The sequence below is a fragment of the Lichenostomus cassidix genome, chromosome 6, assembly GCF_008360975.1.
Source record: "Lichenostomus cassidix isolate B80296 chromosome 6, HeHo_3.0, whole genome shotgun sequence".
Taxonomy (NCBI): domain Eukaryota; kingdom Metazoa; phylum Chordata; class Aves; order Passeriformes; family Meliphagidae; genus Lichenostomus; species Lichenostomus cassidix.
Genome location: NC_139487.1, coordinates 19,416,829 through 19,442,513, shown reverse-complemented (window position 1 = coordinate 19,442,513; position 25,685 = coordinate 19,416,829). Strand labels below are relative to the sequence as shown.

Sequence of the window (25,685 nt, the reverse complement as noted above, 5' to 3'; positions counted from 1 at the left end):
TTTCCATGTTATCTATGCCATGTTAACTAGTACAACTGCAACTGTGACAGCCCCAGCTGCAATTCCATGACTGCAGCTTTTAAATGACACTTAAATGACATTTTCCCAAACCAGAGCTGAAAGTTTAAAAGCTGACTGATTCATCCACTGCTGTGTCCAGTTCTGGGCCCCTTGCTACAAAGAGGACACTGAGGTGTTGTAATGTGTCCAGAGATGGGCAATAAGGGTAGTTAAAGGAAGGGTGAAAGTGGAGAATGTTTCTGTGGGTGTGTGAATGCCAAGCAGTACTTTCTGGGAAGGGACCACTGGAGCCCACAGTGGGGTAATAAAGAGGTAAAGGATAATACCTGTATATTTAACCTATAGAAGTTAGCTATCAGCAATGGTTTTCAACCTCAAATCATAAAATCATTTACACTGGGAAAGACTTGAGACTGAGTCCAACCCTGACCATGGCACTGCTGAATCCACCACTAAATCATGTCCTCAAGTGCCACATCCACATCTTTTAAATACCTCCAGGATGGTGACTCCATCACTGCCCTGGGCAGCCTGTTCTAGTGTTTGACTTTTTTGGTGAAGAAATCTCCTAATATGCAATCTCAACCTTTCCTAGTGCAACTTGAGGCTGTTTCCTCCTGTCCTACTGTTTGTTGCTTGGGAGAAGCAACCAACACCTCATTACAACCTCCTTTCAAGTAGCTGTAGAGTGATGAGGTCTCCCTTCTCCAGGCTAAACACCCTCAGCTGCCTCAGTCACTTCTAAGACCTCTGCTCCAGACTGTGGAGCAGCTTCGTAGCTCCCTCCACCTGCTTCAGATGGGCAGCTCAGCTGCACAGGCTGACCAGCAGGCAACAGAGAAAGAATGTCTACACCAGAAAGGTGTAGGCTACTTTAGGCTCAGTGCTTTTTTTGTTTCTGGGTTTTTTCTTTGGTTTGTGTGTGGGTGTTTTTCTGTTGTTGTGTAAGGTTTGCTTTTTGGGGCGGTTAGTTTGGTTTTCTTTAAATGTATGACACTGGCTAATGTGCTAAATGAGTAGGAAAGTGTGAATTAATGGACAAAAAAAATCAGCTTCACTTCTTTAGGAAGCCAAAATCCATAGACTTTTAGAACAAGCCAGATATTTATTTAACCAAAATAATTTGCAGAAGTTAAAAACAGAAGCTACACAAATGGCTTTAACGAAGGCGCAAATTCTCTCCCCTCCAAATAAAACTATAATTGACACCATATTAAAAAAAAAAAAAAACAACCAAAAAAGGTGTTTTAGGACTTCCACAGGAAGATTTTTTTTACACAAATTTGCCAGTTTTTACCACTGAGCACAAGAACTAGCTGCAAATGTGAAACATGCTCAAGTCTTTATGAAAGCCTACTAACAAACTATCACCTGCATTACGCTCTAGAATATGTTAAAATTCACTGGAGGAACACAAGGCCTTAAAGAAAGTCAGCATCAAGGATCATTAAGTGTAAGTGACATCTCTGAAGATCTGTAAGACTACACAGAGGCATCATTTGCATATTAAAACACACATTCTGCATTGGACTCTGATGACTCTTCTAGGACTTTGAAGACACCCATTTTTTCCTTTTTCATTTTTTCAGAGGTCTTCATTTGATCTAAGATTAAAACAAATCAAAGGTCAACAATAACAGGTATAGTAGAAAACAGGAAGTTGACAAAACTATTTTGCTCCTTCATCAAAAGTTTGCTACTACAAGTTTGCGTTTGGAAATATTTTTCAGTTGTGTGCTTTTAGAAAAAAATTCCAACATCTCTGGCTAAATGTGAATGAAGACAAACAGTTCTTAAAGCTGCCTGAACTAGTCTCATTTTCCTGAGGAAAATACCCAGAAAACCTATTTAGAGAAGTTACCAGGAGAAACAAAGTTACAGCTCTGACGAGTAACAAGTAACAAGTTTCAAAAATTCAAAGATGTGCAACTTGTTTTCCTGGCACTTGCAATCACTTTGTTGCCCTTCCAGTGCATATTAAGCTAATAAAAAAGTATTATATTTAGAGAAATTTATTAATTGTGGCTTACCAGGGTGGGAACTGGCATTTCACTTTCTGAAGCATTAACTGCAGTTAGCTAGAGTAAATATTCAGTACATAATGCTACACTAATATCTTTGTATTTACATTTTGACAACTTTACTGATTTTGTTTAGTATAGCAAAGAAAACAAAAGCAGCCACAATAAATATGATGCATGCTCATAACACAAAATAAACAGCACCTTCTTCAGCTTGAAAAGAGAAATCATGTTGTTTCACAGTCTGAACTTGTAAAGATATAGATAGACCTTATTATCCATGTACTGAGAATAATTTTCTATATTATCAGTTGGTTAACTGAAATACACAGTTTTACAGAGCAGTGTCTTAATTTTTTCCTGAATTATCTAAAATATAGCAAAAGTTTCCTAAGGCAAATTTGTTTTACACTAACTACATACAGCACATTTATTTAAGGCTAAAGTTTTTGCTTCTAAATTCTGTCATGACTGGGTTTTTTTCCTATATCTATGGTTGGAGTCTTGTTCTGTGAAAGATCTGAGGGTAACAAGGCATACTGAATCAACTAATCATACAAAAGCATTCTAAATCTACAAACTGCACAAAAATTTTTCCTCTCTCAGGAAAGTTAAGATTTTTTAAATAATATCTTGGCCTGATCAAGCACTAGAATTTGCAGGCAACCACAGAAAAGAGTTGTGGTTTCGTTGGGGTTTTTTGCTAAACAGCTGATCCACTGACAAGCCATGGGAACTCTGAAAAATCTTGATTTCTTTCCTCCAAAAAATGTTAAACTATATTTTGAATTACAATAGTATCAAAATAGCATTTTAAACGAGTTTGCTGGAATAAATCTTTCCTGAGAATAATTTCTGTTTTGATCAATTACAGCAACTCTGCTTGAAAGTTGCTTTGCAGAACACCACCTAATCTATGCTTGTCATTCTCAGTATGCTCAAGGCACACTATGCCTGAATGTGGTTTTCTGGAATACTTATGTCTGAGTTTTGTTATTTCTTCTCCAGCAAACCAAATTGAAAATGTCAGCAAAGGGACCAAAGCATCCTTTGTCAGATGGACAACACAGCTGTAGGGAAGTGAAGCTATGGCAGCTTTCTACATACAGAGACTCTTACAAAATAGGAATTTACTGCTGAACAGAATAAAGGAAACATGAAAATTCTGACTTACCAATAAGATCACTTCTATCCAAAAGTAACTCTAGATCTTTATCACTGATTACTTTTTCTTTAGATCCTTTAACTTCCCTGTTAAAGAAGAAATAATCTCTCAAAAAAGGATGTCAGTATTGCATAGAATATGGCAGAGTCCCTAAGACTTCTATCCACTATGACGATCCACATACCACTTCATAAGACAAGAGACCTCTTGACAGTTGCTTGCAAGTTACAAGTTACAAACTTATAGTCCAAGAAAATATGAAATCTGCATACCTCTCATAGTCTCTGGATTTCAGTAATTCTATTAATTCCTGAGGGTCCAGGCTTGACTGTGCTAGACCAGATTTGCCACCTTTAAACTGATCTGTAGAAAGAATAAATTTTAAGAAAGCACACAGAGACTGGAACAACTTGCTCTTGAATATCAAAACAACACTATGTTTCATTGTTTTAGCCCTCAGATAAAACTCAGAGGTACATGAAGGTTTGCATGCAGGCTTTTTACTTTCTTTAATGTGTATGTAAGTAGATATATATGTAGTACGCAGAAGAACTGACTGAAACACCAATTCAACATGCACACATGCACACAGACCAGAGGAGGCATTAGTTCTACTTACAGTAAAAACATTGTAAATAAAGTTAGATGGTGGATGCTCAAGTTTGTTCCCTTTGTACTGAAAGCTGGTTAAAACAAAGTAAGTAGTATTAACCAAGAGACAGAAGTATGGGAAAGATACGTGATTTGCAGAGAGAACAGCCTCAGTTTAGTCAAACCGAGACAGACATGACCAAGTAATACCCGACACAGGCTGCTTTCTTGAGACTATGCTAGCACCTCTTTACAGCAAATCTGGATGTCAGTCCAAATATAAAACACAATATACAAGATTATTACCTAACCAAAGCTGAGCATGGATAAAGTCAAGCTCAGTCTTGCACATTTCAAGGAGACAGGCAAGGCTTGCTGTTCTATGCCAAGTTTCCTCAGTTTTTATCAACATATGTACCCATTTTATTAATGTGTCTTCACTGATTCCATTCATCACACTGTTCTTCTTTTCTGTATCTTGGTTCCAGAAATCCTCCCTACATCTTTTCCCATCTCCCCTCAAGAACTCTGAGTTTATTTGTGAAGTGCAAATCAGATTCAAGTTCCCAAGTAGTTTGAGCTATTGGATTCTCTCCCCCACTAACATCTATAGCAGTGACACAAAGGCTCCAGGTCCTTTCATGCATTATTAGTGATGCTGTCCCTCCCTTTTAGTTTTCAGAGTTTCACAAATTATATGGTATTGAATTAGTGCTGTGCAGGTCTGGAGTTGCCGCAATAGTGACACAAATTAAAATACAGTTTCCTAAGCAACTTTCTTCAATGTAACAGAAGCACAAGATGGAAAGAGTAACTTGGTGCAAAGGCTAAAAAAAAAAAAAAAAAACAAACCAAAAAACCAGGTTTTTAACGAATTCCAGTTCTTAAACTCCAGTACTTGTACTGTACATACCCTACATGATTAGTTTTGTGATATTCCTTCCTCATTTACTTCTCCAAAGTCCCAACACTTTTTAGATATTCAAAGTAACAGGATCATAACATCACCTTTACATTTACACAATGAGTCCAAAGGTTCCTGAAGGAACACCCCTACCTAAGCTGCAAGATTTACATGCAATACACTAATAGATGCCAAAATAAATATTGAACTCATTGCAAAACTGAAGGCATTGACACTTGGCTTCTTTCCACAAGTAGTCACAGGCTCCAGTGCTACCTTAGTACATGGCAGTCATCTATTAGAGCCCATTCTGTGCTCATCTTGTTCATGTCTGCTCACCATGATGCTTGGATTTTAACTTCAGTTTGGACCATAATCAAATCATTAAAAAAACCAAACCAAACCAAACCAAACCAAACCAAAAAAAAGTAGATTGGTCACTAACATGCCTGTAAAGAGGCAGTCCTGGCAGTCACACCAAGACAGCAGTGGCAAAAAGATTACAAAGAAAAAGGCTAATGCTAGGATAATATTAAAGATTAGCTAACATTATCCAGAACCAGAGGCAATCTACAGTTTAGGCCTGACAAGCAGTGCACTGTGCAGTAGACACTTACAGGTGTGGCCTTTTTGCTCCTTTATGTCCTCATGAAAATTCTTTTTCCCCCCCTCAGTATGAGAATGTGAGAACTATGAGAAGTTTTTAACCTCCTTCAAAGTTTTATATTAAACTAGTTATTGTTCAGAAGCCAATTATAAGAACTGCAATTTTTCAAGTGAGCTTAATGTTTGTAAATTGCTATATATATAAGGAGCTACTGCGGCAAAGCAGAACTCCTATAGGATATGTACAAGGAGAGTTTATCCCCAAAAGAGACTCTCCAATCACATGCTGAAGACTTTTGAGTATGACAAGCTATATAATCAGCAACACCTCAAGAATCACTATGGTTCTGTACATAAACCCAAGGACTATTGTTCTATTTAGCACTGGCTAATTTTTCAAACAGGACTTGTCTTCTGTGCTTATAACACTCTAGACAGAGGCAAAGAGGATGCTGAAATTTGTTACAGCTTGAGAGTTAAAGAAGCAACACATGTTGACATGAAGCCTTAAGAGAAAGACACTAACTTTTGTGGATAATCAGCTTCTCCAGCTTCCTTTTGGCAGCAGCTCTCTCCACAATCTTCTGGTCAACAGTATTTGCTGTCACAAGACGATAAACAACTACTGGCTTTGTCTGACCAATTCTGTGACACCTGTCTTGGGCCTGCAAGTCTGACTGAGGGTTCTGAGTGGATAAAGAAATAAATTAGCAACAATTTAGCTATGCCATTACCCTTTTTTTAAAGGACATACCACATACAGCATTTTCAATGGTGAGCACAGAGTCAGAGCAGAAGCAGAAGGCAAGCCAGACATGATATAAGAGAACTTTACCTCTCTTCACTCTTAAGCCTATCCATGACAAGTTCTGCTGCTATAGCTGCACAGGCAGAGAAACCCAACCAGCTTGAACTGCTTCTGCACCATGTGCTGCAGTTTTCAATAGACAGCCATACTTAACATGACAAATTGAGATGAGAATTTTAGTTGTAGGTTTGTGCTGGGCTTTTTTGTTGGAAGATACGAAAAAGCATTTTAAAAGTTTTCAGCCATTTCTAAAGCTGCTTTAGCTCTTCTGAAGCTGAAAACACCAGCACTGTCTACTAAAATAAAGGGGCAAACTCAGAAACTAACTCTAATGTATTCAGTAACCCAGGACTTTTTAAATGAAGCTGTATTATTTCACATACAAAATGTCTGCACACAGTATAACCTTCATGTAACACCTCAATAAAGTTATATAAATGGTCTATACCATAATGGGTTCATAAATGATTATCAAAAGCAGCAAGAGAAAGCATTTTATGACACATATCACTAGGTTAACAATCTGTCAACATACCCAGTCACTGTCATATATGATAACTGTGTCTGCTGCAGTTAAGTTAATGCCCAAGCCTCCAGCTCTTGTACTCACTAAGAACAGGAAGACTTCAGGGTCAGTATTAAATCGATGCATCTGGAAGAGAATTCATCTATTAAAAAAAGCAGATGGACCAAACACAACATAGCTAATGTTTTGAGAGACCTGATCAAAAAGATGAATGCAGATAAAATACAACACCACCTGTCAGAGGTTTTAAGAAGCACTGCATTTTAGGCATACCTCAAGGTAATAATTAGCAGCACGCTTTACTGCTTCAATATTTCTGCGCTGCAGATACTAAAGCAGAAGACAGTTTTCAACATAGAGGTATTTTGCCTATTAAAGGCAAAGTGGTGTGCGAAATCATATCCCAGTGTCACAGCAAAAGCAGAATTTGCTAATGTGCTCTCAGGGCATGTCCAGCTACTTACATTTTCTTCTCTCTCCGAATAGGACATAGAGCCATCCAATCGACTAAATTTGAAGTCTCTCAGGTAACAGTAATCCATCAAAATGTCAAGCATCATAGTCATTTGGGAGAACAACAAGACCTACAAAACCAGAAAGATTGCTTAATGACATTTTTTGTTCATAAGGAGATGACTGTATCTCACCCCTCCAAAATCTTCAGCTTTACCTTATGTCCTCTCTTTTTAAGTTCTGGAAGCATTCGATCCAACAGCAGAAACTTGCCTGAATTCTTTACTAGATCTTCATCAACCTTGGAACAGGGAAGAGGGGATCATATATTAGGAAGAAAAGGGATCAATGATTTCCCCAACTCAGAATCATCAACAAAAGCTATCTGAAATCTCACTGAAACAAGTGTGCACCATTTTCTTGACTAAAAGCCATAATGTTGGAAGTAATATTACATTTAGCAAACAACTTTGAATCACTTAAACCATTATGAAACTAGGCTGAACCCCACCACTTCATATGCCCAAATAATTTTTTTTTAAAAACTAATTCATTTTCATCCCATTTCCTGAAGGAAAAACCCTCATGTTGTTAATTTTTCCTCATGGAATAGTGCTGCTGTTTCTTTCCCAGCTTGTCCTTAAGGCACAGGGTTTCCACCTACTGGACACAAAGAGGCACTACTGAACAAGTTACAACACATCAGCCAAGTAAAAGTTCACGGAACAAGTTTTCATTCTGCTGCCTTAGACCCCTCTTCAAGAGAGCTTGATAGATCTAATCCTTGCCATGGGCTAAGGGCAGGGATATAGAAACTTCTAAGGTCTGAACCATACTGCAGCCACCTTGGTAATTATGACTACATTTTCCTGAGCAAATACTTACTCCTGAGGGTGATGTCAGCTGTCAAAGAGTCTCCATTTTCTACTAGCTAATTTGCCCTCATGTCCCTAAACAGGGAATCTGCTTCTTATGCACTGACTGTACACTGATAAACTTCAACAGCTCACTGTAGAGTACAGCAGGCTCTGTTGTCACTCACCAAACAGGAAACATGACTACACATGCCTACAAACCTACATTTAGAATGTGCAAGCAACTTCCAGTTCTTCAAGATTCTTTCAATCCAAATTATTTCATACTTTCCTATATTTCCATCTGCTTTGTGAACATTACACTATGAGCTGGTCTTTGTAATTTGAATAATAATTTGGATTTTTTCCCTTTTGAGGAAGGATGCTGTATTCTCTGAGCAGATCACCCTGTTGTACTTGGTTCAACTCTTCAACAACTCACACTTAAATGTTACCACTGCACCTCCTGCAGTATGTACAATTTACCTTATGAACAGTTCACCAAGGCTAGCATTTGTTTAGAAAAATAACCCTTGTGAGGAGAGCTTGAGGCAGCCCCTAAAGCACATGGAGTCAATGGAAGGCAGTGACTGTTTGAATGAGTAACTCCTCATCAGTGGAAGAGCACTGCCATAATGAAGAACACCACAGCACCACTGTGCAAAGACTGAATGGGCACAGCAGCTCAACAGGCCCCTGCAACTGCTGCTGCAGGAAGCTTCAAATAATGCTTCTGTATACTGCTGGAATTCAATAGAAGGTATATGTCAGATACATTGAAAAGGTCATTCTTTGCTGCCATCAGCTCACAGTCTATTGCTTTATAATGGCAGGAAAGAATTTTCTCTAATGCTTTTAAAATATGTACCTTGAATTGTTGCGTAGCAGGATCCAAAGGATATTCAATAAGATAGGGGTGATTACAACACTTCCTCAATAACATCATAATATTCTGCAGCTTAAGGTTCACCTCGGAATCCATGGGAATGTTCACTTCTACCACTGGCCTTGAAAAGATACATCATCTTTTTAGTACTGAAAGTGTCACCTTATTATGCTACAAATATTTAAGAGAAAAAAAAAACTACAACAAAATCAAGCAATGGAGTCATATGTCCTCAAAGTCCCTTATAGTTCATAAAGCTATTACCAGACAAAACTGATAGTGCCATGCTTGGCAATGAAGGCACAACAGTTTGCCATTATTGATTTAAAATATAAAAGGGCAGTCAGTAGTAATTAGAAGCAGAATTTATCTTGTGCAAGTCACCCAGCAGAAAAGAGAACAGAAGTAAGCCCTCTTCAAACCACAGGGTCAGATTTCATGTGGAGCAATATGTAAGATGTTCCAGAATCAGCTCTCTGCCTATCCCAATTTGGCCACATTGCAGGATTCACAAAGAATACAGCTATTTAGCTCGTCTGCATGTAAGTACTGACTTCAGCATAAGGGATCCTTGCATACCATAAAACTAACACAAACATATATTTGTCTGTTCCCACAGGCTACAATGGACTACAATAAAAATCTAGCAAAATAAACACATTTTAACTCTGAAGATTTTCCTTGTGTCCAAGGTACTTTCAACCAATTTAGAGCCACCAACAGTAAGAAGAAGTGGAGGACATTTGGAGTGATGTTGTTTGTCTTCCCAAGCAACTGTTATCCATGATGGGGCCTTGCTGTCCTGGAGATGGCTGAACATCTGCCTGCCCATAGGAATTAATTCCTTGTTTTGCTATGCTTGCATGCACAACTTTTGTCTTTCCTGTTAAACTGTCTTTATCTCAAACCACAGGTTTTCCTGCTTTAACCCTTCTGATTCTCTCCCCAGTCCCACTCGTGGAGGCATGAGCAAGCAGCTGTGTAGTGCTTGGTTGCTGCCTGGGGTTAAACCACAACAGTGTCCTGGAATTAATTATAACTCTGATGAGCCAGTGAGTGATGGTACAACCTAATCATTGCAATCATGGCACAGTGAATACTAGGTAAAATCAAAGAAACAAACCATATAGCTAACAAGAACAGTGACTAACTAAATGGCATTTTTTCTGATCAATTTCAGCAAACAAAACTCTGGAAGCAAACTAAGGGGGAGATAGACAGTACAACAACAACAAAAAAAAGAATTTTTCAAGGCAGGCACCTCTCTTTTTCTACTTCCTCTTGCATTTTGCTGATTAATCTCTCCAAGTCGTCAGGTGAACCATTATGTTCTTCACAATAATCAACCACTTTCCGACTCCGGCGTTTTGGTCGGCCTGTAGGGCTCAACTCAACCACTTCTTCCTGTGGGAAGTAAGAACGTTGCCATCAACAGCAGCCAGTCTCAGAATCAAAGGCCTGTGCTGATCCAAGAATGCTCAAAACTGAAAAAGGCCTCAGTGACGTGCATCATGCAACACTTATTCAGACTCAGCAGCTTAAATTTTGGCTATGTAGAACATGCAGCCAAGTTGTAAAGGTCTGTAACTGTAGATTTTGAAAGTTTCTCTTTGATTTTTGAAAAGCTACATTAATGCCTTATGAATTCTAAGCTGAAACTGTTGACTCTATGGAAACTGTGCTCTTTCTCCCCAGGCTAATCAAGCTGATCAAGAACAGGTATTCAAAAACATATTTACACGTATATCGTTTTAGCTCTGTGCCCACAGGCCTATCATAGTAACTGCCACTGAAACAGATAACAAATGGATCAGACTAAAACTTTAAGCAAAAAAGCAGATTTAGTTACAATGGTAATGAAACAACACCAGTGTGGTTTTGCATATAAACTATTAATAGCAAGCACATTTCTAACATCCTTATCAGTAGATACCTCATTATTTCCAAGCAGCTTCCTAATGGTGCGATTGACAATGGCAGTATAGAAAGTCTCCTGCTTCTTTGCCAGCGGTGCATACACTACAACTTCTCGTTTAGGAGGAACCTCAAGAGCAACATCTGATTTCAGCCTTCTCAGTAAGAAAGGTGTCAGAATCTGAAATGGTGAGCAGATGTTACAATTACTCAAAGCCGTCAACATAGCTAGCTTGAAAATAAACAAAAGACAACACAGAAGCAGGCCTACTGATGCCATGCTATTTTTCCAAGTTAAAGCAAGAGAGTTAATTTGCAAATATATTTCGTTTTTTAATATGGATGCCTACTCCAAAAGTTTCATGCATATGCTGGTACTAACATGCATTGAAACAACACATCCACTGACATTTTAAAAGTTCTGAAGTGCTTAGTAGGGGTGCAATAGTAACTACATTACAGATCTTTCTTATAAATTCCAATAACTGAAACTAATCTTATTAGAAAACTGCTAATTTTGCTTGTTATATTTCTTAAATCAAGTTTTTCTGGATAAGCCCCAAACCTTTAACCAAAAGAAATAAACTGTCATCAACAATTATACATAACATATACAGTTAGGTCCATCACCAGCAGCTTACAATGGGAAAATGATAGGTCTGAAACCATTTACTTCCATACACCCTCTTTAAAAAAAAAGTTTCAAGTGTTAGTTTGAAAACAGGCATATTATATAACTGGTTTGTCAAAAGGTATTCTGTCCAACACCTAAAAGTTACATAAGTTCCCTCAAAGTTATCTTTCAACAAAAGACACCAATTCAATTTCTTGGTGAATGGAAGTCTGAAGTTGCAATTAAGTTTGACTAAACTCAATTTAGTTCCAAGAATCAAAATGAGTCATTACCAAAGAGAAATATTGCTTCTTTAGCATTTGTAAGTGCTGTAAAGATTGAAAAAAAACACCTCACAAATCTAAGAAAGTCCTGAAGTGCCACAATAAAAATCTCAGACACAGAATTCAGCATCACAAAGGAGATTTTGACATGCTTCATGACACTACTGGCCAATGTTAGTACTAAACCATGAAAAATACAAAACGAAGGATAAATGAAAACCTGATGCAGCATATGCAAGATGTTTTGCTCCCTTTCTTTAGCAATAATATCTTCAGCAGTTTCTGTAATGCTGGTAATGTCAAACCAGGATTCAAAGCTATAAAAACAAAGCAAGAAAAAAAAAATAGCTTACTTCATAGCTGTTATTCTTCATTATTTTAGTCTCTATTCTTCTCTTATCCTATGATTTTAAAAAAATAAAGCACTAATATCCATCATGAATAGAAGGTGTACAGGAGGAATTTCTGAAATAAACCCGTCAATTCAGATGCTTGAGGTTTTAAGTGATTAATAAAAATACTTATATTAGTTAGAACATTCATTATCGTCTATTATAGTCAATCTAGGTTACAACTTCTTCCAAAATTAGTCTTAAGACTGTTTTGGCAATGCTCTTCCATCTGATCCCCTACTGCTGCAGAAAAGGATCTGTGGCTCCTGTGTCTGCCAGCCTCACACAGCTTTATTTGGCACCTTAGAGAATCTCAAAGCAGCACCAGGTGTTCATGATAAGACAAACACCTCTCACTGCAAATGTTCATGTCTTAGCTTAGAGCTGAGCCTCCACTATCCAGGGAGATGACAATTAATTCCTTTCTTTCTGAAACAACTAAGTGTGAGGCAAGACACACTTCAAAGCCTTTACCACTAAATAATTATACTGAATTACAGCCATGCCATAAAACAGCTCTTCACATGCTGATAAGTTTAATAATTAGAGAGTCATAATAATACTCAAACAGAAATAGTTTCCACTATCAGATTGCAACCTACCTTTTCAAATCATCAAACACATCTGGCAACAGGAAGTTAAGCAAAGACCAAAGCTCTGCCAAGTTGTTTTGCAGGGGAGTACCAGTCAACAGGAGCTTATTGTCTGCATTAAATCGTTTCAATTCTCTGATAAGGCGGCAGTTCATATTTTTAATCCTGTGACCTTCATCTACTATCAGGTATTTCCAGTAGCAGCTCTACAAAAAGAAAGAGTATTTCAGTAAATTTTAGCTTTATTCCATCAGAACATGTGTCAGACTAATTAGGAAGCACTAATAAGGCTGTCTGATACTGCCTGTTGCAAAGGTTCTGTTTACTGTTTTTCACTTTGCCAGACAAGTTGAGCTGAGCCCATACAGTTAATGCCATACATTTACTTCATGGTGACTGCTTAGGTGGTTAAAATAAAACTTCTCAAGAAGCTCATCTTGCTGAAACAACCATTTTGATGTTAACTACAATATTTATACACTGAGTATAGTTTTTACTCCAAGTATCCTTAACCATCACCTACAGAAAGGTAACAAAAAGAGCAGGTATGCTGTAATTATCTGCTTTTTGGATAATGTTCCATTTGAAGAACTTAAGCATTAAATTCCACAGCTACTATTACCAAGGAAACAGAAGTGAATCCAATATATGTGCTACAGTATGACACTTATTGTACAGGCAGCATAGGGGTTTTTTATTGTGTTCAAAAGCACTGCAATTGGTGATGAGGCACAATACAGTCCTAAGACTTTCCAGAGCATTTAGATACCTGCAGGGCGTTTCTGTCTCGCATTGCTATTTCAAAGGAAGTAATGACCACAGGATGGATATGGAGTGAGCCTTGTCTTCCGTGAATTTTACGAACCAGTTTACGACGCTCCTGCTGAGCTCCGTGATAGAGCATTAGTGGAATCTGTAAAAAAAGAGGTTACAAGTCAGGCCAACTATGCCCATTTTAACCTAACAGAAAGACAGTAGAAATAATGAGATCTCTTACAAAAAAGCTGTAAATACACAGCAAGTCATGGCACAGTTTGTAGTAACCACATAAACAGCTATATATAAAATGATATTCTATAGAAAGTTTCAAGGCAAAGAATTAGCATAGAAATTAAACAATTTGTGCTTTTAAATGTAAGGAAGGAAAAGTCTTAATTTCTTTTACCTCTGGAGTAAATCTCTTGAATTCAGACATCCAATTTGGAAGAGTAGACAAAGGACCACATACTAAAAATGGACCAGGGACTCCTCGCTCCACCATCAGTGCTATTGTTGCAATACACTGGATCGTCTTCCCCAGCCCCATTTCATCAGCTAAAATGCCATTAATACCATTTTCCCAAAGCATCTGCAAACAAACAAACAAACAAACCAGTAAATGCAAAATAATCAACACACCTTCAGAAAAACAAAGATCTTTAGGAATGTAGCACTTGTGGAAACTCTCTACTAGGCCTATTTTATATTACAGATGATGATGACTCTCTCTATTGCAAAAGTAAATACAAGCATCTTGTAAATGCCAGACATTCTCATATATGCATTCCTAAGTGCCTAAATCAGCCAACTAAGTGCCTGACTAGAGTACAAAAAACCAGAACAGTATCAAAGGAAACTTAATGCTGCATCAGAAGGTACCTGAACATCAAGTACAGCTCACATTATCCAACGATTTACTTATTGCAGTGCCCAAAAATTCACTTAGCTCCTCTGCTCTCTAAAAGACCAAATTACTGTGCTGACATTTCAGTTTTATCTATTCAAGAAGCTTCTGTAGGCATGGCTGTACCACCACAAGAAAAAGGTGCACTTCCCAGCCAACACAGCCACCTGCTCCAGCCAAAGCTCTTCGTGAAGACACTGCCTACTCTGACAGATGGCAGAGCAACCTCTCACAAAAGAATAGAAAGGAAGACACAGAAGTGCTCTTCAGCCACTCTCTACTATTCATGAAGATGCATAAAAAGGTTATTATAACTGAAGGCCAAACTAAGGAAGCTGGTTTTCCCTCCAGGGCCTGTTTTCACTAGGCACTTCCCAGTAACAGAAGTGAGTGAGCAAGTTTAGATGCACTCACTTGAGGGATAAGTCTAAGCCTGTTGAAACAGGCTATGTATGCTTGTAGGGAGGAAAAACAGAAAGAAAAAGTCTAAGAGAAATATGAGATCAGTAGCAGAATTAAAATTAGTTTTGACTCTTGTAAGTTTTTTAATTTGGCTTGCACGCAGAAACATGTAGAAGTTAAAAATGTATATAATTAATAATATATAATATTCATAATATATAAAATATGTGGATAATTTTGATGACAGATTCCTGTAGTTTATTTCAGAGGCTAAAGACATAACATTTTTAACACACTGTGTTAATATTACTAGCTAAGACTCTTAAGATACAGAGAATGAAAAACTCATCTATGTCAAGCCTGCAAAGGTAAGAGATCTTCGAATACCTATGGGCTAGGTACCAAAGCCCTTGAGAGAGAAAAATAAGAAGACTGTCCCACAGAAGGATGTATGGTCCTTCTGCTTTCACAAACTCTTTTTAAGGAGAGGTTGAATTGAACAAGAAAATAGATGGAAAAAGAGGAGATGGAGCACACCAGCCAGAAAGTCTAAAGAAAGGTTTAGAAACACCAATATACTTCCCACACTGAAACATTTTATCTGCTGTTTGACAACTTTTTCATAACACCAGATTCTTGTACCATGAGATCATACAAACACTCTGTCTCCTCTTCACCTTCCTTGTACCGACTATGATCCCAGACTTCTAATACGTCTTCCCCTCTACGCCTCTTCCCAAACAGCAGCAATTCTGATCCAATTCAATTTCATCCATACCCTTAGCCACTCCATGCCTTCTACTTGGTACCACCTCATTACACCACCAGTAAAAATCTTTGGCTGCTGAAAAGGCACTGGTTGTCCATTAAATTTTCGCACTGGATCAAGAAATTGCTTGGCACTGTGTCGTACAGCTTGACACAATCTGTCTTTAATAACACTATTTGAGTCTCCATTTTTCTGAAGGTCTTCTAGATGCAGGTTGTCAGCAGAGCTTTCATCCTATAGAAGGAAGGTCAAGGAACACATGTCAAGTGGAACGCACACCAAAGCCTGCTGAGACATACTTTTTCCAGCAGCCTTAATGTGCAGTGAAGTAAGTCAGTCTCTGACACAAAGACTTCTTTTCAGTTAACTGTCAACTGAAGAGCAGACCTTTTAGATTCTTTCCTCCTTTAGAATTCAAGGGCAGTGACAGTTACTGAAGCTTTTGGCTTATAATCTTGTACCCATAAAAGAAAGCAGATTTAAAACCTCCCAAAAATAGCTGGCATTTAATGCAGCTATTTCCTTTCTGTAAGCAGATTGTAACGTTGGGAAGTAATTCACACTGTGCATGTAGCTCTTGAACTACGGCAGAAGCAAAAAAGAGACCTCACCTGTTATCTCCACACTTGAATGCTTAAAAATTACTGTCTTAAGGTCTTAAGCACCAACACAAATATTTTTTAATAAATTCTTATTTCCTTTATTTCTGAAACTACTAGCATTCTATAAATACCTTCAAACTCAGTTTTTAAAAAAATAAATTTAAAGTTTTCACCTTGGATTTCTAAAGTAAGTATTTAAGTGCATTCATTTATATCACCTTTCTAAACTTTAATTCAGGACTTCAGTAATTAGCAGAGATGTTTATTTACAGGTAAAGTTTAGATATACACTACCAAGTATAAAAAGCCCTCCGTTCCTTTGGGTTTAATGTTCTTAAATGGCAATAATATGTGTCAACATACCTGATTTTCCATTTTACTTTTTTTTGCCACTGATAATATTTCCTGGCAACAAAGGGAAAAAAAAAACATGCTTATGTGCTTGTCAACCTTAAAAGCTACTGCAGTTTGTATTTCATGTGATCTTTTCATTCATCTTTCAATCTGGATATACTTTAGAACTTTTATTTACACTTTAATTTGGATATACTTTCCATGTAACATCATTAATCATACAAGTAACTCTAAAACAAGACCACACACCAGATAATACATTTCAATTACAAAGGGTAGCTGAAGATTCAGCTGGCAATGTAGACTCTTCACAGCTTGCCTCCCTAAAGACTTGAAAAAACAGAAGAGTATCCAACCTCTACAACTGTGACAACATTGCTTGTTACATAGATCTTTGCTGGAAGAATGTCCTGGCTCACAGACAGATGGCTGATAATCTCTGGTAGCAACGTATCAGAATGGATTGCTCTAAAATATATATGTCACAGAAATCGGCTCGCCCATTAAAAGTTGTGCTACAAAAATCCAGACAACCTATTTGTAGTTAAGGCCTACCTCTTTAGACATAATTTCTGATATGTTGTATGTCCCATCGTCTCTCCCTCTCTTCTTTTTTGCCCCTATAAGATAATATTTGAGTTTGTACAAGGCATCAAACATTAAAGAAATCAAACCCACCAGTATTAAAGAAAGGCAAAGCCTAATACATTACCTGATTTCTCCTCTTTGCCATCAACTGGGTTTTGACCCTAGAAAATAAACATAGGAAGAGGTTCATCACCTTATGCATCTCTTGAAACATTTCTACTATTAAACAGTTTTCTAAAACACAGCAAAAAAAAACCTGCTTATTTTTTGTTGTTACTTATTCACTATCTTAGCTGAATAAGCAATCATTGCTAAAACAAAAAACTCCTCAAGACATTTTCTCTAATAATTATTAGTCAGAAAAATCCCCTAAAGATGACTGTCATGGTATGCAATTTTAAGCACTTTCAGACAGTCTTACCATAGTTAAAATTAAATATGGTTTATTAGATAGATCCTGCAAGTCAAATACTGGATAACCAAAGTCATTTATTTTACCTACCTTGATCAAAACTAACATTGTAATTTCTCAGACTTTTATTCAGAAAGTTGCATAAAATAGCTACTTAATCTTACCTTGGCAGATTTTAACATCATCTCTCTCTTTTTTTCTAACTTCTCTTTCCTTCTCTGTTCCTAAACAAAATAAAAACCACACATGCAGTTCTTTCTTTTCCATAACACCCACAAGAGTACTATCCACTACAGAAGCAATAGGCATAGATTACGTTGCTAATACAGAGTTCCATGTACTCTACAGACCTTGTTTTTGCAACCTCACTAAGTCTATTCGGATGTAGTTTAAAACAATAAAGCAAAATTTGGACAAGAAAGTGCAACTGCTCTGAATTGCTTGTCAGTAAATAGTTTAAACACTTAAATATAGTAGTTTAGAAAGATTCAAACATAAACATTCCCAATTGCAAACTCCTGAAGATCACATCTATTGCAGTAAGCTTCCCACTTATCCAACTTCTATACACATATTACATGTTCATTGCAAAACAGACAGCAAAGTAAGTAGCCTAGAGTGCCTTTAACAAAGAATTGCTTTCATGACTTGAAGAACTTAAAATTTTCATTCCATCTACTATTTTTACTTGGTGGAAGCAAAAGGATCCTGAAGAAAGAGATAAGAGACCTTGGTATTTATCAGATGGAGCAAGACTTAGTACTGAAACACACATTCTAGCAATACAATAACCATGAATTCAAGCTGACAGTTCAACTAGAGAAGTATTTTGGAAAGGTTACTACAGTCTATCAGCATCCCTTTTTGGAGAACGTTGTTGCCCTTAATCCTTTCCTTCTCTCTCAAGCATAAACTCTTACTTGTCCATAAAGGTACAATTAAAAAAGTCAAGATTAAGCTAGGCATTAATGCAGCAGCCCAATTAAAAAAACCTATATAACACTGTTTTATGGAAGCTCTTGATTGGGAACAGCATGGCCTCAGATCACTGTAATTTATCGTTTTGTTTGAGGGAGGCCTAAGTTAGCACCTTGAAGGAACATCTCATCCTCAGGTTTCAGTTAATAACACAAATAGGCTATCCAACTTCCTCCTTGACAGTTCTTTGCACCTTCTATCGACCCTCCAGGTTTTCTAGCTCCCTTAAACTTTAGTTCTTATTTGAAATATTTTGTTTTGCTTGCACTCAGGCCAAAAGAAGAATTGTAAAGGCATCAGTGCCTCCTTTACACTCTGACTTTAAATTATAATTCATGTTCTTCCCAGTCTGATTCCCCTTTTAACTTACAGAACAAATTCTGAGTACTGTATAAAGCATCACTTCATTCCTGTGCACAGTAGGTTCCAGTACATTTTAATGCTACTAATGCAATCTCAAGAACATTTTTACTTCAAACAGCTGGATGTAAAAAACTCCCTGAACAGACAGCACCTTAAGAATCCCCACTGCAGACAAGAATACACCTACCTCTAGCTGCTGCTGCTCCATTTTGGTTAGCAAAAATTTGGAATAGATGTTGCTTTTTTCAAGCAAATGTTGAAGCCTCTTATAGCGCATTTCACTTGATTCCCTGTCCCATGAAGTGCGAGCCTGGCCAACAAAAAGAGATGTCAAATATTTACAGATACTTCAGAGTTAATCCTTTCAATACAAGGAATGTTCTTCAGTATAACCACAACTGTGTCTCATACACAGACCCTTTTCTTCCCAGCCATCATACATTTGGGATTTCTGAGTATATGGATTCATGTATAGCTATACAGTGCTATAACATCAAAGTAACTGAGGGTTGCGTTCATCCGCATATGCGCCATACACACACCCTGTATAACAGCACATGGCATTCAAGGACTCAAAGATGCCTCAACTCCAAATCATGGATTTAGAGCAGAATGAAATCTCAGTTTATTTGTTGCCTGCAAAATTTGTGAGGAAAAACACGACCTGGCAAATTTCAGCACAGGTTCCCAAGTATCATTATATCCCTTCAGGTGCATTTACACCTAGTTAGTTTCTCATTAAGAACAAGATACACAGACAGCTACAAAACTATCAAGCACAGTTTACAGAGTTCAAGCCAGTTCCCAATATGAAAACAGTAACTTCTCCTCACTTTGCTTACAAAATCCACACACACTTTTCAAAGTAACTTCTGCTGATTTAGAGCAGAATGAAATCTCAGTTTATTTGTTGCCTGCAAAATTTGTGAGGAAAAACACGACCTGGCAAATTTCAGCACAGGTTCCCAAGTATCATTATATCCCTTCAGGTGCATTTACACCTAGTTAGTTTCTCATTAAGAACAAGATACACAGACAGCTACAAAACTATCAAGCACAGTTTACAGAGTTCAAGCCAGTTCCCAATATGAAAACAGTAACTTCTCCTCACTTTGCTTACAAAATCCACACACACTTTTCAAAGTAACTTCTGCTGATTTAATCGGGGCTTTACATTTAGAAGTTTGCAAATTACTCTTTAAAATTCAGATCAAGACACCCCCATAAAGCAAAAAAGCATTCACCTTTCTGCATTTATCTAACATTCCCTATAAAATTGAGATATCAAGCAATTCATAGAATCATTTAGTTTGGAAAAGACCTAAGATTATCGAGTCCAATCATTAACCAGCACTACCAAGTTTCCACTAAACCGTGTCTCTTAAGTGTGACGTCTACATGCTTTTTGAGTGCTGCTTCCACCACTTCCCCAAGCAAACTGTTCCAATGCTTGATCACCCCTTCAGTGAAGAAATTTTTTTGAGAATGTCCCATCTAAACTTCTCCTGGCTCAACTTGAGGATGTTTCCTCTTGTCTGCTTGTTACCTGGAAGAGGAGAACGACCCCCCCACCTGCCTACAACCTCCTTTCAAGCAATTATAGAGTGAAAAGATTTAAATTAGCATCTCCAAGAGAAATCCCAGAGAGACAAGATGCAGAGCTTCTCAAGATGCTTATCTATGTCACTGCCTTCAGAAGAAACAAGAGGGGGAAGGGCATGCTAAGACAGAAAGAATCTTCTGAAACTAAATATGCTAACAGGCAGGGAAATGGGATATTTCCTGAACCATGGGACAAACTGAGACTGAAAAGGTGGAGCATGTCTGTCCCCCCAGAAATCAAAACTTGATTTTATACAAGTAATTCTCATCAGGTAGCAATCACCTTGTTCTTTTACGAGATCTATCTCCACAATTTCTCTGGGGGATGAGATTGCATTCTCATTATTTGCTTCTGCTCTCCCCAGTCCAGGTTTTTACCTTCAGATGACAAGAACCTGAGCTCAGAAAGATCAACTCTTGATGGCAATGCCAAGAGAGAATATAATTATAACCTACTTTTTCAGCAAATTGCTATTGTTCACTCTTTTTGGAGTGAACACAGCATTCTTGTCAAACTGAAGTATTGTTCCCTTGACCAACTGCAAAAATTTCAAGTGGAAAAAAGAAAACTCAAAGATGAACAGCACTGAACTCTCTAATATCTCACTCTGCCTTTTGAAAATGTTTTTTTCCCCTTTTTGACTGAAAAGGTCAAAAAATTGCCACTCTTTGCCACCACTCTCCATTCACAGATATTTGCACAGTGGTATTTCGCCATTAGCCCTCAAAAACCTGTCGTATCGACTCCTTTGCTGCACTGCTGTACAAATCACCTGGCAGGGCGTTTGCCAAAGTGACAAGCATAAGAAACGCAGAAGCTGCCCCCCAGTAAGCCTGTGGTAACTACAGGAGTAAATCCCCTTGGTGTGACTGGCCCCAGATTGCACAGGGAAAAGGTGATAGAAACATACAGGACTGTGGAGTGATATCCTTGCTAGAGGCAAGTCCTGTGCATTCTGAAAAAATGGATAATGCAAAAACCCCATATTACAGCATTGTTACAGAACTGGTTGTTGTGAAAGAAATTAAAATTCTAAGTCCTTTTCTCAATACTTCCTGTGCAATGAAATCATTTACTCTACAAGGCTTTCCTCCTTATAGTCCAAAAGTATTATCTCCAAATTTTTAGTTCCTAGTCTGATCAAGGAATACCCGAAGTTCAGACAGGCTGTATCATCACTTACTGTTTGCAACAAAGAATATTATGAGACTTCTGGGAGAATCGATATTCCTTTCTAACTACAGTATCACAAAATAATGCATCATCAAAACATAGCTTTATAAATCTCAACTTGTCTTAGAGGAAGGAAAAAGAGTAATCAAAATCAGTTCCAGGCCTTAGTGACTGCTATTTTTCATGCCCTTAGAATAATGCTCCAGTTTTTAAGATACAGAGAAAACCCCACTCACCTGATTTCTCAATTATATTGAGTAATAGCATGAGTTCCTTAAACTAAAGATCTTTAAGGTCCCTTCCAACCCAAACCATTCTATGATTCCTTAGAATACAATTCCCCAAAGAGCATTTAAGAGAACTGTTCTTTCAAGCTTCTATTTCCTTATGTCTGAAACACAATTCAAATGATTGTTATCAGAACGCTATATAAGGGATCAGCACAAGTCTAGAAGCATCACACTTTCACGTTCTCTCTCCAAAACTGACTGGTTAGTATCAACCAATGCTTAACATCAACATTTGAAGACATTCACAGCAAGATGGAAATGAAACACAGTAATGATCATGTCATTTGCGGTGGGGAGGTACCACTTCCTCGAAGCAGTCTTTATTTCCTGTAAAATAGGCAAACCAAACATCGACTGCCAGGATGATCACATGTACTTCTCCTGGCAGCAATCCCAGGTCCCAGGCAGCTCCTGCAAAACTGTGTGCAGGGAAGGAGTGCAGACCAAGACAGTAACTGGCATAAACCTGATACTTTTTAGCTGGACTTTTTCAGCTAGACTTCTTCATCAATTCTGTATAAACAATACTTGCTACTGAAAGAAACACATAACCGGGCTTATTTCTGGAAAGGATCTGCAGAACTCTCTCTACTCAGGCCATCTGTTTGGTGAGGTTTTTTTGAACTACAGAGGGAAAGAAGCGTTATATACACACAGAGAAACAAAACCTGAGAAGTTTTGTCTTTAATGTTTTAGACACAAATTCAGAAGAATGCGAACTTACTATCCTTTCTGAAATCAGCTCACTTTAAATGCATTACACCTTACATTTTTAGGATCACAACGACAAAAGCAAAGAGGTAGACTTCTCACTGCAAATTTCAATGTGTATAAAATGCAGCAGGCTTCTTACTAAGTGCAAGAGCTCACCGTTAGCCTTCAGAAACAAAAAGAAAAATGAAAGCCCAGGTGGATGATCGAAAGGCGCTTATGCACCACAGCCACAGCACGGCCTTTAGCAGCCCCTCACGTTTGTTTGTTTTGAAACCCAAGGAGCTGCTCGGCCCGCAGGCACCCTGCCAAACCCCGCCGCCCGCAGGGACCGCAGCCGCCCGCAGGGACTCGCCGCCTCTCACCTTCTCCAGCATCTGCCGCTCCTGCTCCAGCCCCGCCGCCTCCAGCTGCTCCTCTTCCTTCAGCATGGCCGGCGTGATCACCGCCGCCTCTGCCTGCTCCCCCATCTCGGCTGCCAGCGCTTCTGCAACGAGCGCACGGTCACCCACGGTCACCCACGGTCACCCACGGTCACCCACGGTCACCCCCGGCCGTGCCCCGCGGTCGCCCCCGGCCGTGCCCTGCCCCGCTCCGCCCCTCACCGCCGCTGCCCGAGCTGCGGGCGGGCATTGCCCCACGGCGGCCCCGCTCCCGCGCGCGCTGCCTCACCGCCCGCCTCGCGAGAACAAAATCCGCGCGCTGCCCAAGCCGCGCGAGAGCTGGCGCCGTTCTCGCGAGACCTCCCGCTCCGCCCCCGGTCCCGCGCGGGGCCATCTTGGTTCCTGGCAGGCTCCTGGCACGGGCGGGGCCCGGCGCGGCCGGAGGAGCTGCTGGCAGTGCTGTTCCCGTTGGAATGGGCTGCCCAGGGGGCTGTGGAGTCACTGTCCCTGCAGGGGTTTATGGGAAAACTGGATGTGGCACTTGGTGTGCCATGGTCGGGCTGCCAGGGCGGTATTGGGTCACAGGAGGATCCCGGCGGTCTGCTCCATCCCGATGGATGCTGTGGCTCTGTCCCGCCCCGCTCGGCCGGCAGGAGCGCAGCCGGACCCGTCGGTGCATCCACGGGCTGCTGCAGAGCGGGACACGGCGCGGGCGGGTCAGCTCCAGCGAGGCGCTGAGGGCTTCCCCGGACACTGCCGGTTGTGCCACGCGAGGGCAGCGGAGCGCTGGGAACGCGGGCGGGAGGGAGGGCAGGTGCCCCAGCCGGCGGAAACCCCTGTCCCGAAACAGGCACCACGATAAAATAAATATTTCCAGTGTTCAGAGAACAAACACTTTCGCTCCACCAAATAACACAAAATACAAGCTGTCAAAATACCAGCGCTTATTTATCATTATCGCTTCAGATGCTGTGCTGGTAATTGTCTGCGCCTGTTTGTCAAATGAAGCGCTGATTTAAACTTGCTCCACACATGGCGACCTGTGCCAGGAGACCTGGAAAGGGGGAGGAAAGAAGCAGCAGAAGGACAAACAAGTCTAGTAATAACTGAGGTGGATGGCATTCTTCTCATTCCCAAAGCCTGACAGGCCGATTCTGGGTAATGTGGTTTACAGAAAAGTGATTCTGCTGTCCGAGGTACAGTTCAGAGGTTAACTGGAGATGGTTCTGCATCCATTTAAGAGAATGGTGACTGGGAGTAATGTTATTAATCCCAAAAAAAGTTATTTTATAGGCATTGTGGCAATCAAATGTACCTTTTTCAAGCCTCTGTTTCACTTGCAAATATTCTCAAGACATCACAGTGAATAAATTTAAAAAACCCTTCTCTTCTGTGGTACCTTTCATTCTATAAAACCTAAAGTGCTTTCCAAACTATACCATTAATGTAGAAAAATCAACTAAATGACAACTGAAAGGCATCCAAGCTGGAATATGATGGTGGCTTCAGTGGCTCTCAACACTGTTGCAGGCAGGAAGCAGGGATGAACTGGATGCAACTGGAACTTAAGGATCACTTTGGAAAATTGTAAAGATTTTGTCTGAGATGTGAAAGATAATACCTCTACTACTTAAACAAAAAACGACCACCAGACCTTTCCTTCCCAGAAATTGTTCTTATCCAAAGAAAATAAACTTCTCAGTAAAATACATAATATTACATAATAGAATATAAATGTTCCATCTCGCACCTATGTCCCTACACGTTATTTTGTAACATAAATTAAACCATTTTTAGAATTGTGAGACTCCACCTTACCTCAGATTATCACTTAAATGAGATGGTTTTGTTTCAGCCATTTCCTGCTCTGCCCAACACCTTGTCTGCAAACAATTCGGGATGGGAAGGGATTTGCCTGTGGGTGGTGGTGTTGTGGCTCCCTGTAGGTGGTTCAGCATCACGACCGCCATTCATTTTTGCAGGGAGAGGCTGTGCTGCTGTGCAGGGACTCTCAGCCTCCCTCCCATCACAGCTGCCGTGGTTGCATGCACATCCACGCGCCCATGGACCCCCCGGCTATGCCCTGCAGCAGGACAGGGGCTCTGTAAGCTTCTAGGAGAGTATTTATTTGCCTCTGTGTGCAGTGTGTTTCTGTGTTCAACTAGTTGTAATTTAGATCTAGAATATTGTTTTCCCTGGTTGTTAGTAAAAGTCATCAGAAATGGTATAATTAGCCATCTCTTTGGTGACATTCTTATATCCAACATCCACAAAACCTGATGTAGTGAAAGCTTTGTAAAACACACCTTTTAAAAAAATATTTCAGATAAATGCTATCAGATCAATCAGTTGTGGTTGAAACCTGTTGGACGCATACCATTGTCTGTTTCTAACATCCCAAAGACAGGCAGCCACGTAGAAGGGCAGTGTGCAAGATTCATGTCCAGTCTTGCAGACAAAGGCAATTAGCCTGGCTTAGCACATGTGAGTAAGGTGATGTCAACAAACATCCTCCTCCAGATCCACCAGATTCCACTACTGTGGAATGAGTATGTGCTGCTTGTCACTGCTCCTCTCCAAGACTGAGACATCTATATTTGATATTAAAGTCTGAGGTAACGAGGGGAATAAGGCAGTGCTTATGTAAATTATTCATGGGGTAGATTCTTAGGAATTTGGAATAGGGCTATTTCTCCAGCAAAAGATGTTAAATGGGCAGAGCTGAGAGCACCTTCCTCAAGTGTAGCAGGATCCAAAAATTTA

The 25,685-nt window shown here is 39.3% G+C and overlaps 1 protein-coding gene across 2 annotated transcripts; it reads right to left on the bottom strand.

Moving 5' to 3' along the window:
- Positions 1 to 1,106: 1,106 nt before the first annotated feature.
- Positions 1,107 to 23,211, bottom strand: HELLS (helicase, lymphoid specific). Of its 2 annotated transcripts, XM_085065455.1 has the most exons (22): positions 23,145 to 23,211; positions 22,905 to 23,026; positions 18,950 to 19,072; positions 17,586 to 17,645; positions 17,134 to 17,170; positions 16,977 to 17,041; positions 16,431 to 16,472; positions 15,475 to 15,699; positions 13,797 to 13,979; positions 13,401 to 13,544; positions 12,641 to 12,837; positions 11,867 to 11,963; positions 10,769 to 10,930; positions 10,097 to 10,239; positions 8,818 to 8,956; positions 7,313 to 7,396; positions 7,107 to 7,226; positions 6,652 to 6,768; positions 5,835 to 5,994; positions 3,480 to 3,570; positions 3,217 to 3,293; positions 1,107 to 1,625 (listed from the first exon to the last, which is right to left on the bottom strand). In XM_085065455.1, the coding sequence occupies exons 1-22, from the start codon at positions 23,170 to 23,172 to the stop codon at positions 1,528 to 1,530; spliced, it is 2,514 nt and encodes an 837-aa protein (XP_084921581.1). In that variant the 5' UTR covers positions 23,173 to 23,211; the 3' UTR covers positions 1,107 to 1,527. The 2 variants fall into 2 exon arrangements, with proteins under 2 accessions (XP_084921581.1, XP_084921582.1); XM_085065456.1 differs by lacking the exons at positions 22,905 to 23,026; positions 23,145 to 23,211 and adding an exon at positions 21,775 to 21,796.
- Positions 23,212 to 25,685: the final 2,474 nt, after the last annotated feature.

Bases quoted from the DNA above. Each gene is read 5' to 3' on its own strand.
- HELLS (XM_085065455.1), bottom strand. From the start codon at position 23,172: ATGCCCGCCCGCAGCTCGGGCAGCGGCG. The intron at 17,646-18,949 runs GTAGGTGTATTC...TATTTTGTTTAG, and splicing joins TGGAGCAGCAGCAGCTAGAG to GAACAGAGAAGGAAAGAGAA. The intron at 16,473-16,976 runs GTAGGCCTTAAC...CTTTGTTGCCAG, and splicing joins CAGAAATTATGTCTAAAGAG to GAAATATTATCAGTGGCAAA.